Raw genomic sequence first — 16,950 nt, forward strand, 5'->3', positions numbered from 1 at the left:
AAAGCATATCGGGTTTGTTGTTTCAACCCAGTGCACTATTCAATGCTGTAGGGGGTCTATCCTGTAGGTTAGGGTGAACTTGGTGGAGCTGTGATCCCTTGCCGTTACAGTCGTGAGTTTTGGAATTTATTTCTTGCACGCACTTGTTAATCTTCAGTAGTGAGTGTGGTGAAGTGTTTACTTATTGAATTGTTATTTCAGTTTAATTTGTAAACTTTTTGTAATATAATGTCTGACTCTAAAGAATGAGTCATATTGACATTTGGGATTCATGGCATCTTGCGTACTTGTTTCAAAAAGAAAAAATTTCACAAGTATTCAGTGTTGATGTCTAAACTATCACGCCGCCGAGTGTATTTTGTGTTTGTTAATTGTTTATTATTATGCTTGAAAATTGGGGTGTGACACCTCGAAAGCCTTTTGAGAAGGAGAAGGATATGCATGTATCATCAATTCTTCTTCTGCTAATTTCATGTTGAAGTAGCAGCAAGTCAAAAAGAGAGCAAATGTTATATCAAATGATCCTACTCCCCAGCCTTGGCCCAAACTTGGGTTCAATGGATTAATTGCATGGGTAATCAAATGGTCTCAATCAGAAAATCAGATGCCATGCAAGATCGTGAATCCTCTTCTTCCGATCTTGCACTGCGACATTTCCAGCCTCATAGTAGGGATGTTAAGCCTCCACATTTTATTAAGAAGCTTTGATCTTGAATGTTTTCAAAGTTTATTGCTCAGTAAAGCACATGCAGATTTAATTGAGAAAACACCATTAGTGGATGGACACCAAAGAAATTGGTTATCAGACTGATAGAAAGGAATAAGATAAACTTTAATTTCTTGTATGACTTACGTAGGTAAAAGACCTTGTAACCTATTTTGAATTGTTGAATAACATAATTTTCATTCTGAAATAGGGACAAATTTATAATTAGACAGGTTAGATATTTTTGTCCTTATATGCTAGGGCCTAAGATAAAGAATTCTTATTCGCAACTAGAATGAAAATTAAACCAAGAACGCAAAACTTAAAATGACAAAAAATTTCGCTCATATCAGTTCTAACATTATTATTTGTTACGAATCGAAGATCATAGATTATGACCTCTTGTCAGTCCTTCTTATCTAATAATTTAGGTCTCTTCTTTCAGTTTATTTCAATATTATGATAACTGAGAAAATAATTGCATACTCATATTACGTCGGTAATCTATTTTTACTTGAGCAAACTCAAAATATCGAAAAGCGTCCATTGTGTCAATGAACACATATTTTACGGGCAATTGCGATTTTGAAACTACATCTTTGTTTACATGCACTATATATACATATATATATATATATTTTAAAGAAGAAACGAGAACAGTTAATTCATTTAAGCTAATAATATTAGAAACAAATTTGCCATAGTTCTTAGACCCTAAATACAAGGAATAAGAAATAGAAAGTTTATAAAAAGTTAATCCTCAATAGACCTATAACTATTTCTTGTCGACGTGAACCGGTTACGTTTACAAAAAATTTAATAATCCAGCCACAAAGGATACTTCGGTAAGTTTAACAAGCCAGCCACAAAGGATAAGAAAGGGTTAAACTTCCTTATGACAATCGAACAAGGTAACAAAATTGTTCAAACCGGATTCAATTCCTCGATCGATCTCACATTCTCACTATAAATATAAGAGCAAAATATAAAAAGAAAAGCAAACAGCGCAAAAAGCAAAACAAAACCAAAAGAACAAAAAAGAACTCCCTCTCACTCACTCTCTCTTCCTTGTAGCTAGTTCAGCGGCTGCCTATATCTCTCACCACCCTATAACCCTCCACCTCTTCTCCATGGCAGCAACACCACCACCTCTGTTCTTCTTCCTCCTCCTCCTCCTAACAACCCTCGTGGGTATCAACACTATTGGAGCCGAAGGAGCCACAACAACTTGGTGCGTGGCGAGGAGCGATGCCAGCAGCCAGGCTCTCCAGACGGCCTTGGACTATGCATGTGCCTCCGGCGCCGACTGTGTTTCAATCCAGTCCAATGGGCTCTGTTACCTCCCCAACACTATCCAAGCTCACGCGTCGTACGCTTTCAACAGTTACTACCAGCGCAGGGCTATGGCTCCTGGCTCCTGTGACTTCTCCGGCACCGCCACCGTTGCCCAGACCGATCCCAGTATGTACTACTCGATTTAGCTCCTCTCTTCTTCATTTTTCTGAGAAACAAAACCCAGTACATTAATATTTTTTATTTTTTTGGTGTTAATTTTTTATTTTTATTTTTACCTTTAATTTTGGTGAATATGTAGGTTATGGATCTTGTGTATACCCATCTTCTGTAAGGTATGGTTACAGTCTTTCAACAATCTTATTGGCTTTAGCTATGGGAATGTTCGTAATGTCTTCTTTTTTGACTGGTTCTTCTGGTCGGTATTATTCCTTTTGAAAAAAAAGAGAGGTATATTTGCTTATGTGTATTTTTGCCAGGATATATATATGTGTTCTATACACTAATTTAGGGTACAAGTAGATTGCTCTTTGTAATTTTTGTTGGGAGATATTCTCTTAGATTTGTTGATGTGGAAGTTTCTTCATCTACACGCAAAATTGGCCGTTCTCTTTTTGCTTCTTTAGCATTTCTGAGCAGGAAAAAAAAAGATTTGGATGAAGGGGATGAATCATAGTTAATAGAAAGAGATGCACTTTTTTGCACCAAGAACCATTCTCTTTGCCTTAGCTACCATCTGTGGAGGAATCCCAGATTTCCATCCCCTCCCAAAAGAGAAAAATATGTAAATAAAAAGAATTAAAAGCATTAAAATTCATCTCTTGGTTTGGTGAAGAAAATAAAAACACAAGCACATAACATTTGCCACATTGGTTAAAGGGCTTCTTCTTGGGTGAAGTTTCTTTTGGATGTTTGCCACGTGTCTGTGCATGGGTTTTTTGTTGAGAATCCAACCGTTCATTTCCAAGGAAAGCCTGAAAATCTGGTTTCTATCTGTCAGATGACAGCCCCTCCCTTCCAAGTCTTGGGTTGCTCGCTGATTTTCAATTTTCATAGTTCAGATTTGTAAATTTCAAAAATAATAATAATAATAATAACAATAGTAATAATTTTTGGTTATGGGCAATGAGTATGTACTAGTTGGCTTTGTTCTGTATCACACTAGACTTTTTTAGTAAACAATGTGATGGTACTTATAGTCACCTTTTTATGGGGGGCAGCAGCTAGCTAGCCGTTATCTGGTGTATAATTTCTGGGTTTGCCAGTCCAATAGGGTCTGTCAAAACATTATGCAAAAGGACTACCATTATTAAAAAATATTACAGAAAAGGACTAATTCCACATGTTTAAGTAGGGCCCTTCTAAGGTAGTAGTAAATTTTGACTGGTCTGGTCTCAATCTGAGTGAGGTGGACATCTGATATTAATGCTTCAGCTTCAAGTCTTCTTCATGTACAGGTCTGAAGCAGATCATCAGAATTCAGAACCCTCAAAATTCAATATCATTTATTTGATTTCTGATTTTTGATTTTGGGGTTATTCCGGATTTTGGGGTTGTTCTGGTTCTCATTTGAAAATTGTATAGTTAGCCTTAACTTTTGGGTCATTTTGATTCCTAAAGAGCCCTGTCAAGGGTGTAATTAGTTTGTGCCTTTACAAGCATGGTCTGGCTGGTCACTAAAGCAATGGTCCTATAATGCACCACTTTGAGCACTTTTACCTTTATGATTTTTACCTCTATGTTCATGTTATTTAGTGTGTTAATTGTCGTGTAAAATTGTAAATGAGGTCTATATGTTGGAATTTAAAACTGATTAGTAACCATTTGTCCAAATTTGCAGCTCGGCTGGAGGGACAAGTACTACACCAACAACAACTCCGACCACAACTACAACCATTCCAAGTCCACCAACAACGACGAATCCGACCTTCGGCAATGGCGTTGTGGGTGGATTCACTCCAGTTACTCCAGCTGTCCCCGACGATTCAAAAGCAGAATCCTTTCAGTTCATGCTCCCAACAATCTTGATTCCTGTCTCCTTTATTTTTTACTTATTCTTCTAGTTACCTTAATTAAAACCCATGTAGGACTGGTTATTTTTTACTAATCAGAGGAAGAACAGCATTGGGGCCATTCTAGAAAAAGAGGTCATACATTTTTGTTAGAAGTTGGAATCTTCTTTGTACAACTCCATCTAGCATTCTAGCTTATTAAGCTAAGCCTCTCAGTTATGAACTTTGTAGGTCTCACAAAATCGATTCAATAGTTCAATTGTATTAATATTGCATTAAAGATATCTTTGTTAGTTTACTTATGCGATTTTTCATTGCACTCTTATTTTATTTTGTTGAAATTTTGAAAAAAAAAATTAAAAATTAAATTAGGAGTTGGAAGTCATATATCTACAAATGGATAATTTGGAACTGAACTGTGAGATATTCTGAAAAATAAGGGTGTGTTTGGTATGGCTGTGCTTTTAAGAAAAGCTGGCTTCTGCTTATTTTTTAGAATAAGTAGCTGAAAAGCAAAGTAACTGAGTGTTTGGTAAACTGGCTTTTTATAAGTGCTGTCAGTGACAAAAGCAGTGGCAAAGTGTTTGGTAAACTCAAAGCTGGCTTATGCTTATATTTGTAGAATGACCAATTTAGACATGAAAGATTATTTTGCTTTAATTGTTTGGTAATATAATGTTGTCAAGTGTATACAATGTACCCAAGTGTATTATGTTTTTCAATCCTCTACTATTGAGAAACATTAACGAGGAACACTGCAATAAAACTTGGTATAGTAATTTCTCAATGTAGTTGCGGGATAAACTTGGATCTATAAACTCCATTTTGTATTACAATTGATCATGGATCATTTCCGTTCAATCATTACATCATTCAAATTCTCTCAGACATTCAGTTTTATAATCGAGTCACAGACTAGCCTTGCTACTGCTACTATAACTATCCACTAATTTTGAAACTCAAAGGGCACCAGCAGTGGCAGTTGTGGTCACAACTTGTAGCATCTTCCTTGCAAACCCAACACCTAAACATACCACCCCTTTTACAGTTATACCTTCAAGGGTTCCCCAACTCTATCTCCAACTATTAATGATCTGCAACAAATTCAACAATCACAAGAATCATCAAATGTGCAGTAAATAATGAATACCAGCTTTCTCCATAACTCTACGATCCAATTCACCTCTACCGAATAGCTTTGCGAAGAAATTTGTCTAAAAAAAATGGCAAACAAGACAAATTTGACATTCAACAAAAGCATAAGTTCAAAAACGGCACAAACTAAAATAATTGAACCACAATGTGTATTGTCATGAGTACCACATATGGGAGATGAATGATCAAGATGGAAACTGTAGTTTAACTAACAACTAGGCAGAAGGTGAAAAAAAACTGTTAACATGCTAAGTATATATGTAATGATCCTAGCAATCAACTAGGAGAATATACACATATTTCTCAGAGCAATATATTGTAGCATAAACTATGAATTGACACTAGATGGTGAACAAAAGCACAAATTTCATGCTGCAAAATAACACCTCAAACACAAGGTCATATATTCAAGATTGCAGGAAAAAAGACAAACACAAACTCAAAAACAATTGCAGAACCTACATCTCCCTAAGTACAATTAAAACATTCACCAAAAGAATAATTGTAAATGTTACAAGGGAGGGGAACTATTCCTTATTGCCTCCTATGAGCCCAACATAGAAATGCAGATGACATGTATATCCAACAAAATGAACATACACATAATACAAGAAATCCTGCAACTACATTGGTAAATCACAATGTTCATATTCATGCATGAAATACACAGTAAGATCTTTCTTCACAAATTCACACTCAAACAGAAATGACCCGAAGCTTATTTGAATTCAAGATAAATATCAAGGACAAGTAACATCTCAGTGAGACGGGGAAGGTATATGAATTTAAGACAAATGATTAAGTATTTTTATCCAGAACAAAATTGAACCCAAATGAACATCTCTACCACTCATATCCCTAAAACCCAGAACATATATATATGTGCAATGGAACTTGCAGTGAGTAAACACATCTCAAGACATCCAACGTTTTGAGAAATTCTTCAAAAAGGATAACTCAAGTATAACAATTTCTTTAACTGCTTAACCAAAATAAATCAATTCTGTGATTGAGGTCTGAAAGATAAATCCAGAATTTTGAATTCTTAATGAGATACGCATATCGTCAATATTGCAACTATACAAACAAATACACACACAAGAGAGGCAAGCACCTCTTGACAAACAAGATTCTAGTAATCAGCTTCTTGGTTGAAACTGTGAACTTATAAACCATCAAGCTTACTCAATAACAATTGCAAACAAGGATTTGAATATAGAAGTATGACCCAGATGAGCATTAAGCGAATCAAAGAAGAACCCAGATAGGGAATCATAGATTGAGAAATGAAAGATGAAATAGGAACTGAAATGGAAAAGGGAGGAGTTATTAATACCTGCAGAGCTTTCGATTTTCAGAGCCTGGTACGAACACAAATGAGAGGAGGCAGTCAGCGAGATGCAAGAGCAGTGTTCACTGCGCGGCGCTGGAGGCTTCACTTTTCAACATGGAAGACAAGGGTTTGATGGCAGTGTGGTGTAATTGCTGAAAGGAAGAGAGGACACAACCCGGTATTTCGAAATGTTCATTAAACTACAGTAACTCCCGCTACAGTGGAAAAGCCAGTGCTTGCTTCTAAAAGCATGGGGTTGCTGGCTTCGGCTTTTCGACCAAAAGAAGCAGTGGCTTCTGCCAAAAGCTGGGCAAAAGCAGGTTTACCAAACGCACACAGGTCAGGTGCTTATAAGCAGGGGAGCAAAAAAGCCCCCCCAAACGCGCCCTAAGTTCTCAAAAAAAGTTATTAATAAATACATTAGCAATAATGAAACAAATCAAGAGAAAATTGATAAAACAAATCAAAGTTTGATTCACTTTATTTTGACACTTTCAAGCTTTAACTACCGCTCTACCAGAGTACCTAGTACAACATCATATAAACCGGTAGAGCACCACATAAACCAAAGACATGAGATGGTAACATGATGCCTATGCCAGTATCCCTGACAAATGAAACTATAAAGATTCTTGCAATAACATCAATGCTTATTGAATTAAATATTACCCTTTAATTTCGTCCAATATTTCATATTTCATGTGTTAAAATTAGAGATGATTAACAAGCTTCTCTCACAATAGCATCAATGTTTATTGAATGAAATATTACCTTTTAACTTCCTCAAATATTTCAAATTACATGTGCTAAACTTATAGATATCAACAAAACTTCTAAAACATTCCTGTGGATTCTAGAGCACATAAATTTAAATTAGTGCTCTCCCTATATATGATGCTTATTTCATCTGTGATGAAGATAGAGAACTTCTTATATAAGAAGAAACTTTTTTTTTTTTGGAACAAATATAAGAAGAAACTTGAGTCCTCAAGCTTCATAATGCGATTATGGTTGTATTAAAGCGTCAAATGTCATTCATATTAGTAGCATCGTTTGTCAGGCATAACAAATTATTTTTGGAATGCTAAATTTGTGAATCACCACTACTCACTACTAGATTGTGAGCTTTAGCTAAATATCTCTAAGGTCAACTGGTCAAGTATACAAACATCTAAGGTGTTTCAGTTCTCAACTAACCTTGAATGAGAATGAAAACAGTGGAATCCCTCACACCTAAGGTAAACCACGTGTTTAATAGTTGAAGACAAATGAACATCAAATTAAAACTCGGCGATTCACAGTTATGGTCGGCAATAGTTGAAGATAATTTACCCTGGATATCAAAAGTTCAAGACTATACAGCTCAGATCTAGAGATGTGAAATGAAACAATGTACAGATACTAGATTAGTGAATCTGTGGTCGGTACTATTCATGGAACAATGTTCTTCATTTTCTTGCACTTCATTGTTTATGTACCATTGGCCTAACGGGACAAATATCAGGCTGCCTGACTGTATATTTGATCTCCAGCATGATTGTACAAGTCCTGATTTCGATGCCATGTCCTTAAAGTATGAGTCTCACCTGAAAGCCGCATAGAATTACTGCTTAGCTTATAATCTTTTGTGATTTTATGAAACATGTTGCATGGCTTTTATGTATACACAAACACAGAACTACTTTCAGTAGGCTTCCATGTACTTTTTCACTCAAAGCAGCATCAATAACGACCTTAGCAGTCTGTGATGACATAAGTATTATTAACGACTTGAATGATACTATGGCACGTTTACTTACTTGGAATGGAAAATAATCATGAATCGGAGACAAGTGGAATGAGAGAAGAAAGGAATCGGTATTGATTCCGGAGGAATGATTCCTAAACTCATCTCCCCCCTTCGTAATCGAATTCCTGAGTATTCAAGAATCGATTCCTGATAAATAGGTGGGACCTACACCAATTCTCATTCCTTCATGTGTTAGTAAACACATGAATTCTTTTACCTGGAATCATTCCGATTCCTTTATGTGTTAGTAAACACAGGGGTATTTTTACTCCGTAATCATTCCATTACATTCCATTCCATTCCAAGTAAGTAAACGTGCCCCTAGTGTTTCTTACCATCCCAAATGCAGAAGTAGAAAGAAGACTTTTGCAGATCATTATATCAATTTTCCTTTGATCTGCACTCTCAAAGTGAGTTTATATAGCAAAGAGAAAAGGAATTACCTCTACAAGCCCATGCCCAAAGCTACTTTCTCTATATGCACTATAGTCGGGTTGCTCATCCCAACAGAACTTTCCTGCTGCTCGGCCTGAAGTGAAATTAAGTGCTCAGAAACCCCCCATATTATGACCAGGCATCGTAGATGGTTGCGGGCAGTTTCCAGGTTCATCCGCATGTGCAATTTCGATCATCTCACCGTTACCTTTAGAGGCTGCATATACCATTATCTCTAGAGGCCTCTATGTTCATTTTATTTAGTGTGTTCATTACCGTGTAAAATTGTAAATGAGGTCTATATGTCGGAATTTAAGACTGATTAATAACCATTTGTCCAAATTCGCAGCACGGCTGGAGGGACAAGTACTACACCAACCACAACTCCGATCGACCACAACTACAACCATTCCAAGTCCACCAACGACGACAACGACCAATCCCACCTTCGGCAATGGCGTTGTGGGTGGATTCACTCCAGTTATTCCAGCTGTCCCCGACGATTCAAAAGCAGCATACCTTCAGTTCATGCTCCCAACAATCTTGATTCCTGTCTCCTTTATTTTTTTACTTGTTCATCTAGCTACCTTAATTAAAACCCATGTAGGACTGGTTATTTTTTACTAATCAGAGGGGGAACAGCATTGGGGATTTGGGGCCATTCTAGAAAAAGAGGTTATACATTTTTGTTAGAAGTTGGAATCTGTTGAAGGAAAATCAACTTAGTGTGCCTTATCAAACTAGGAGTAGTAATAGGAGAGAAGGTTCTAGATTTCCTAATCCTAGTCGGATTAGTATTCCTTGTATGTAATCCCTATATATAGGGCTCCTATTCTCAATAATAAGATACAATTCTCTCATCAATTCTCTCTCGAATCTATTTTACTTAAACACGTTATCAGCACGAGCCTAACCGCAAAAAGCTAAAAACCAAAAACCCGAAATCCCCTTCACCGTCAGCTTCACTATTGCTACACCTAGCCCGCGCTAGCCCTACTGCTTGCTGCCCCCTGCAGCCCTGCTGCACATCTGCTGCTTCCTGCAGCACCTGCCACGCCTGCTACTGCCTCCTGCGCGCCCTTACGCCTGCAGCTTTGAGTCAAGCTGCTGCTACTCCTGCAGCTTTACTGCACCTCTCGGTCAAGCATCCCAGCTACCCCTGCAGCTCGTCTTGTCAGCCAAACAATCACCAAATCGGACCAGCAGCAGCAGTTTTCGGCATGCATCCCTGCAACCTTCGGTAGTAACTCAAACCTACTACCGCCATCACCACCGAACAATTAAGCCACGACCAGGATTGTAAATAACTTGCAATCCCAGATTAGGATTGAACAGCCACTGCAATCCTAGATTAGGATTGAAGAAGCATCTGCAATCCCAACTTAGTATCAACTATCAAGCTTCCGAAAGTTCAAAAATTCAAGAATCAAGTGTTCAAGCTCCAAACAAACAAGTAAGTATTTATAATTAAAGTTCCCGTTTTCCGAATTTAGTTCCTCCTTCTTTTCTTCGGGGACTTGAAAACCTCCCTTCTTCTACATCCCACCTTTCTTATAACGTGGGTTCTATTATTGAGAAAGCGAAATCGTGGGGATTCACACAATTAACGAACTAAGAGCGTTCGTAAGACTTCGGACTAAGAGCGTCCGCAAGCATCGATTGATGACCTTATAAATATCATTGTTTCTGTCTAATCCAAATATTCTTGGAAATCGATTTCTTGGTAGCATTAAGGCTCAGAAATCTTATATTAGTTTTCGTGGAAGCATTGACTCCGAAACTAATACGTTCTTGCTTTCCTTTTCAGGATGTAAGACTTGAACGAGCTCGATTTTACTCCATTGGATTCTACGGGCAAGAAATTTTCATGTGGGCTCATAATGTTGAGCTCCACCTAATTGCCCTTGATTTATTGCCTACAATCCAGGAGTCTTGTTCTAAAAGAACCACTCAAGACCCTCAAACTGAGATAGATAATTCCAGGGCATTTACCCTGATGAAGCGCCACATGAAGATAGCCCTCCAGTTTGAGTACATGAATAAGGATAACACTAACAACCTTTGGGTTGCGCCTCGTGAACGTTTTAGTAACATTCACAATTTTCCGAACTTAGAAGCATGATGGAATAATATCCGCTTCTCTAAACTTTGAAAGAGTTATGAAATATTGTTCGGAGGCTCTCTGCATCATATTATTGATGCATGATTGTGAAAAACACAAAAGAACAAATTGATTGAGAAAACCCTAACATGACCATAGGAGTGATGACGTTGAGGGTATAAGGTTGGACACCATGGCACCACTTTTGGCCATGGTAGCACTATTTCCAACGCCATTGGTCCTAGGGACCATATCTATTATGTCAATATATCTCAATCAAGAGAGCATCCTCTTCATGGTATTTTATGGAGTACCTGATCAATGGTAATCAAGATATCGAGCTATAAAAGACTTTAAATCTGGCGATGAAGATAGAATGCCGCAGATTTTTATTTAGAATAGTCTTTTAATTTCCAAGAATTATGTAATGGCAATTATGCCTTAATCAATAAAATGACTTATTGGATTATCTCTTTTCCTCTAGGCGTACTCAATTAAGTATGATGTCTAGGAAAGTAATTGAGATTAGTGGTACTTAAGAGAGCTTTGCTCCACCGACATCTCTTTCTACTTCCCTGGTCATATTTAATTGGAATTACCGAACGAATTGAGTGACTACAATTTGTCTAATGTTTGATTTTACTTTGGATTAGATTATGGTCACGAAACTTTGATGTAATCATTGGCTATTATTAGTAAAGTGTCGATTTATTTTATCTCATGTCTTGGACATATTTTTCGACTTTATTTCTTCAAAGATATAAGAGCCAATGGTTTTTATGTGGAAACACATTATGAGAATGGACAAGAGTTCCTTTGCATCACCTCTAATGACTACGGACATGAACGAGTATTAGAGAAACTTATGTGTCGCTCTAGTGGGTTGTATGCAACCACTATTCGAGTCATTGAATCCAACCATGTCATGAGAGATGATTTATGGGATTCTGACACATATAGGCTTTGACATGACCGTTTGGAACACCCAGGTCGTGATATGATGATCCGTATAGTAAAGACTTCACACGGACATCCATTTTTCAGAACGAAAAGAAGTAAAAATCGGATTTTGGACACCGAAAGAGCACCTGCGCCTCACGGCGCCGTTCACCCCCAAAACCGGCCATCCTTGGCCAGCGCCGCCGTCCCCCCCTGCGGCCTCAGGGTGGCATTGACGCCACCACTGCTCTTTCCAATCCAAAATTTACTTCTAAAGTCACTTTTGACTTCGTGGCTCAACCAAAATCCTCATTGGTTGTTTCTAAAGCCCATTATTCGTTCTACAAAGCCTGCTCTTTAGCCAAATTAGGATCGAGACCATCCTATGCAAAGGACACCAAGAAAATATACCATTCTTACAAAGAATCCAAGGTGATATTTGTGGACCTATTCAACCAACTTGCGGACCGTATAGACATGTTATGGTGTTGGTTGATATGCAAACACGCTGGTCACGTGTTGTGCCATTGTCTACTCGTAATGCTGGAGCGTTTACATCGAAAATTTTCGATGACTATTGCATATCATTGGGTATTGGTATCAAGTATCATATTCCCATGTACACACCCAATTGGTCTCGCGGAAAAAACCACCATTAAAAGACTACGATGGTAGCCCAGACTTTGGTAATGCACACCAATATTTCCTCTTGGGTTATGCAATATTGCATGTAGCTATGCTCATTTGTCTACGACTCATAACAGCCACTCAACGTTTATTTGCGTTACAGCTAGTGACTGGGTTCGAGTCTAATATCTCGTACTTATGCATATTTGAGTGTGCGGTTTATGTGCCAATTGCGCCGCCATAGCGCATCAACATGAGTCATTGCAACGAATGCATATATATTTGTGTTGGACATAAGTCTCCAACCATAAAGTCCGCCATGTAAAACTCTTGACAGACGATCTCTTTTTCGCTAAAATTGCGAATTGTCACTTTGATGAGACAGTCTTCCCGTCGTTAGGGGGAGATTAGAACGTCTATGTTCAACAGGAACGACAGAAATTGTCGTGGTCTGTCCCCACTATGTCTCATCTTGATCCCCTAAAAAGTGACGAGATCACATATACCTGCTGCAAACATGCCTGCAAGGATAGATGTCCACTCAAGAGGACATGGCGCCACCCAGAAGAGATGGGCACGGCACCACCACCATGGATGGTGGTATAGTGACGCCACAATGTGGCATAGTGGCGTCATAGGCCATGGGTTCCGCTAAAGAGCGTAGGAGACCCATAGGTTCGATGGATTCTCGCCCTAGGAAGAGAGTGAGTTTGGCACAACTTGATCCATTGATCATTGATACTCAAAATCCTTCTCATGAGAATATTCTGGATTGTGGTTATGTCCAAGAGACATTGTTGGGGGACGCCTCAATGTTAGAACCAACTCCTGAGAATATAGAGATCTCTACAAACTACACTAGTGTACATGAGAACGTGGAATTATTGAGACCAATGACATCGAACCTTACTCCGTTGAAAGGAATGCCAACGTAGAGCAGATTGGCCTAAATGGAAAGATGCGATCCAGGTTGAATTTGATTCACTAACGAAGAGGAAGGTTTTTGGGCTTGAGATGCCAACACCTCCTAACATAAAACCTGTTGACATTAATAGGTCTTCGTTAGATAGCGTGATGAGAAAAAGAGATGATAATCTCACCTTATGGCGCAAGGTTTCTCACAAAACGCCCTGGAATCGACTACAAGAAGACATATTCTCTCGTAATGGATGTCATTGCACTCCACTACCTTGTCAGTTTGGTAGTTTCTGAATAACTGAACATGCAGCTTACGAATGTGGTCACTACGTATCTCTATGGGGATCTGGATACGGAATATAATGAAGGTTCTTGTGAACTTCATTTTCCCAAGTCAAGTGGCTCTAGACCACGGAGCACGTTTGCAACGAGGTTGAAACACTCACTAAAGTGACTACTTGATTGGAAAGGGATATGTAGCGGACTTATTCACTAAGTCGTTACCTAAATCCACCTTCGAGAAACATGTGACGAGCAGCGGATTGAAAAAGTTATCCGAACTCCCATGATTGTAGCAATCAGGGGGAGATATCGACATCAGGGGGAGTTATGATGTCTACATGTTCAATCTCAAAGAGTGAAAGACGTGTTGTGCTCTTTTTGTCCTTCGACCAGGATTATTTTTGTCCCACAGGGTTTTTGTTACCTGGCAAAGTTTTTAACGAGGCAACGGATGAAGCGTCACCACCAAGTTTGAGCTGCACAAGGGGGAGTGTTGAAAGAAAATCAACTTAGTGTGCCTTATCAAACTAGGAGTAGTAATAGGAGAGAAGGTTCTAGATTTCCTAATCCTAGTCGGATTAGTATTCCTTGTAACATTAGAATATGTACTTTGTAATCCCTATATATAGGGCTCCTATTCTCAATAATAAGATACAATTTTCTCATCAATTCTCTCTCGAATCTATTTTACTTAAACAGAATCTTCTTTGTACAACTAGCTCATTAAGCTAAGCCTCTCAGTTACGATCTGAACTTTGTAGGTCTCACAAAATCTATTCAATAGTTCAATTGTATTATTATTGCGTTAAAGATTTCTTTGTCAGTTTACTAATCCGATTTTCATTACACTTTCTTTATTTGATTGTCAAATCTTTAAAGAACTTTTCTACACCAAATATCTAAATTTGGCCTAACAAATGTCCACTTACTCTACTAAAAAATTTGTGTATTCATTTACCTAATTTAAAGATAAAAATACAAGTTTGACCTCCTAATAATTAAAAAGTTATTGGAGATCTTGCCGCACTTTGGTCATGGGCCACCAGAATCCTAAAGTAAAGGTGATATCGCGACTAGAGTTTAGGTGGGAAACAAATTCAATCCCAAAGTGGAAGTCTAGTCCAAAACAGACCTGCAGCGCCCGTAATCAGACATGTAACCGAAAGGGCTAAAAATAGCCCTGAGGCTAAATTTTAGCCCTAAATTTTTTAATATTCATCGATATGAAATCAACCGTTAGCCCTCCCCCTCATGGGTTGGACACCATTTGGGTTATTTTTTTTGCCATTAGCCCTTTCCTCCATGGGTTGGGGAAGGCCTAATATGCCCAAAACCTATAGGCACTAGGATTGTGCATGGGCTCATGATTCTTTGTTGAGAATTGAGACTCCTGGTAATAAATAAGAGCACATTCCAATCACCAAAATCTTACGAAAAAAAAAAAGAAGAAGAAGAAGAAGAAGAAAAGATTGTCCCTGCAATGACCGAACCAACCTTCAAGCAATTCGACATCGTTTCCGATCTCAGACCACAACTACAGTAAGGAGGAAAAGCAAGGGCAGGGCAAGAAGAACAACAAAAGCGGAGATGGAGATTGTTTCACCAACAGTGGCAGTACTGTATACAAGAAGATCATGCGTGAGTGGAAAAGTTTGGATAATAGTCTCCCGGACACCATCTATGTGCGCGTGTACGAGAAGCGCGTCGACCTGATGAGGGCGGTGATTGTCGGAGCAGCCGGCACACCTTACCACGATGGCCTCTATTTCTTTGACATTAAGTTTCCAATCGACTAACTATCCGAACCGCCCGCCCCAAGTCCATTACCGGTCGCACGGGTTAAGTACGAACCAGCACCTAGGGGTGTCCGGACATATCTGCTTGAGCCTTCTCAACACCTGGATTGGTTGGGGGAAGGAGCGGTGGGTTCCATCTCAGTCGACGATTCTCCAAGTTCTTGTGTCAATCCAGGCGCTCGTTCTCAATGCCAAGGCCAAGTACCTCTCTTCTCTCTTACAACGAGGTTGCTTTTATAAACAAATGCATATCGACGGTGTATTTGCTCCTAAATCCTCCAAAGAATTTTGAGGGATTCATTGCTGGACATTTTCGTAGTAAAGCACCTGACATCAATGAATTAAAAAACGCGCCTTGAGGCGCGCCTGAGGCCTAAAAAGCGAAAATCAGCACCTAAATTGAGTCAGCTTCGCTGAGAAGGCGACGAGGCTCCTGAGGCGGCGAGCAAGGCGCAAAAGGCGTAAAAAACTACGCTTGAGGCGTCGTAGACGTACAAGCAGCGTGGTTTTTTTTTTTGGGTCTTTTCTGAAACGACGTCGTTTTGGGTCAGTTTAAAGACCTATCTAGGTCGCGACATTGAGCAGCCTACATTAGTCGCCTCCCCTTCTCTGTTTCGCACTTCCAAAGCCTCCCCTTCTCTGTTTCTCATAGAACCCAATCAACCCATTATCTTTCTCAACGATTTGGCTGTCAAGGAGACCAAGGAGTTCGATTTGGCTGTAAAGGAGACCAAGGAGTTCGAGTTGCAGACTTGGGAGTTCGATTATTGGAGTTTGATTTGCAGCCTTCGGGTTCGATTTGGATTTTGGAGTTCGATTTGCAAACTTGAAGAGGAACAATAAGAACAACAACAACACCCACATCAACTGTAGCAAACCAATTCCGGGGTAAATTCTTTTTCAAAACTCTGTTTGATTTTGAATTATGGGTCATTGAGATAAACTCTGTTTTTTAGATGATCAATTCTGGGTTTTCATTTCATATTGTCTTTTCGGTTTACCTTTGTGGCACACTGCTGTTATAGGTTTGTGTATGAATGCAAATCAACAACTTTGAAAATGAAATTTAAAATTCATCTTGAACAACAGAAGCATTTGTATTTGAGAGACTGTTAGACATTACCACTGTTAGAATGTGAGATGGGTGAGAGGAGTATGTTTATGGATGTGCAGGACAATAGATTGAGATAGAAGAGATGGAGTTGGAATAGAATGAATAGAAAACTTCTAATCATAACACAGGCGGAGAAACGTAGGTTTGAGCTTGTTACTTTTGTAGTCTTACTTTGGTTTTTAAGCTAGCACTTACATGACACAGGCCATACTTATTCATATGTGAATTATTTTCAACAGAAACCATAAATTTGAATCCAACATCTTTAACTATTTGGTGTGTTGAAGGTTTTGAATTAGAAAACACAAACATAGTAAAGCATTTTACTCACAACTTTTCTTCGATTTGTGTGATAGAATCAGACCTGAATGTCTCAAATTTTTTTTTTATGTACTGCAGCAACAATGAGTTCTAGTACTACTACTAGTGGGACAACAAAGAAAGATCATG

At 38.6% G+C, this 16,950-nt stretch overlaps 1 protein-coding gene and 1 long non-coding RNA gene across 2 annotated transcripts; one reads left to right on the forward strand and one right to left on the reverse strand.

The window, feature by feature from the left end:
• Nucleotides 1-1,724: 1,724 nt before the first annotated feature.
• LOC133712328 (PLASMODESMATA CALLOSE-BINDING PROTEIN 3) lies at nt 1,725-4,285 on the forward strand. The gene is made up of 3 exons (XM_062138432.1): nt 1,725-2,167; nt 2,301-2,334; nt 3,840-4,285. The coding sequence occupies exons 1-3, from the start codon at nt 1,837-1,839 to the stop codon at nt 4,060-4,062; spliced, it is 588 nt and encodes a 195-aa protein (XP_061994416.1). The 5' UTR covers nt 1,725-1,836; the 3' UTR covers nt 4,063-4,285.
• Nucleotides 4,286-4,816: 531 nt separating this feature from the next.
• Nucleotides 4,817-6,885, reverse strand: LOC133712305 (uncharacterized). Its single transcript, XR_009847286.1, has 2 exons — nt 6,503-6,885; nt 4,817-5,105 (listed from the first exon to the last, which is right to left on the reverse strand). It is a non-coding gene; the product is annotated as an uncharacterized LOC133712305 (long non-coding RNA).
• Between the last annotated feature and the right edge of the window lie 10,065 nt (nt 6,886-16,950).

This window comes from Rosa rugosa, chromosome 5, assembly GCF_958449725.1.
Source record: "Rosa rugosa chromosome 5, drRosRugo1.1, whole genome shotgun sequence".
NCBI lineage: Eukaryota > Viridiplantae > Streptophyta > Magnoliopsida > Rosales > Rosaceae > Rosa > Rosa rugosa.

Coding starts and splice junctions, on each gene's coding strand:
- LOC133712328 (XM_062138432.1), top strand. CDS start 1,837: ATGGCAGCAACACCACCACCTCTGTTCTTCTTCCTCCTCCTCCTCCTA. Junction 2,168..2,300: donor CGTTGCCCAGACCGATCCCA/GTATGTACTACT, acceptor GTGAATATGTAG/GTTATGGATCTTGTGTATAC. Junction 2,335..3,839: donor GTATACCCATCTTCTGTAAG/GTATGGTTACAG, acceptor CCAAATTTGCAG/CTCGGCTGGAGGGACAAGTA.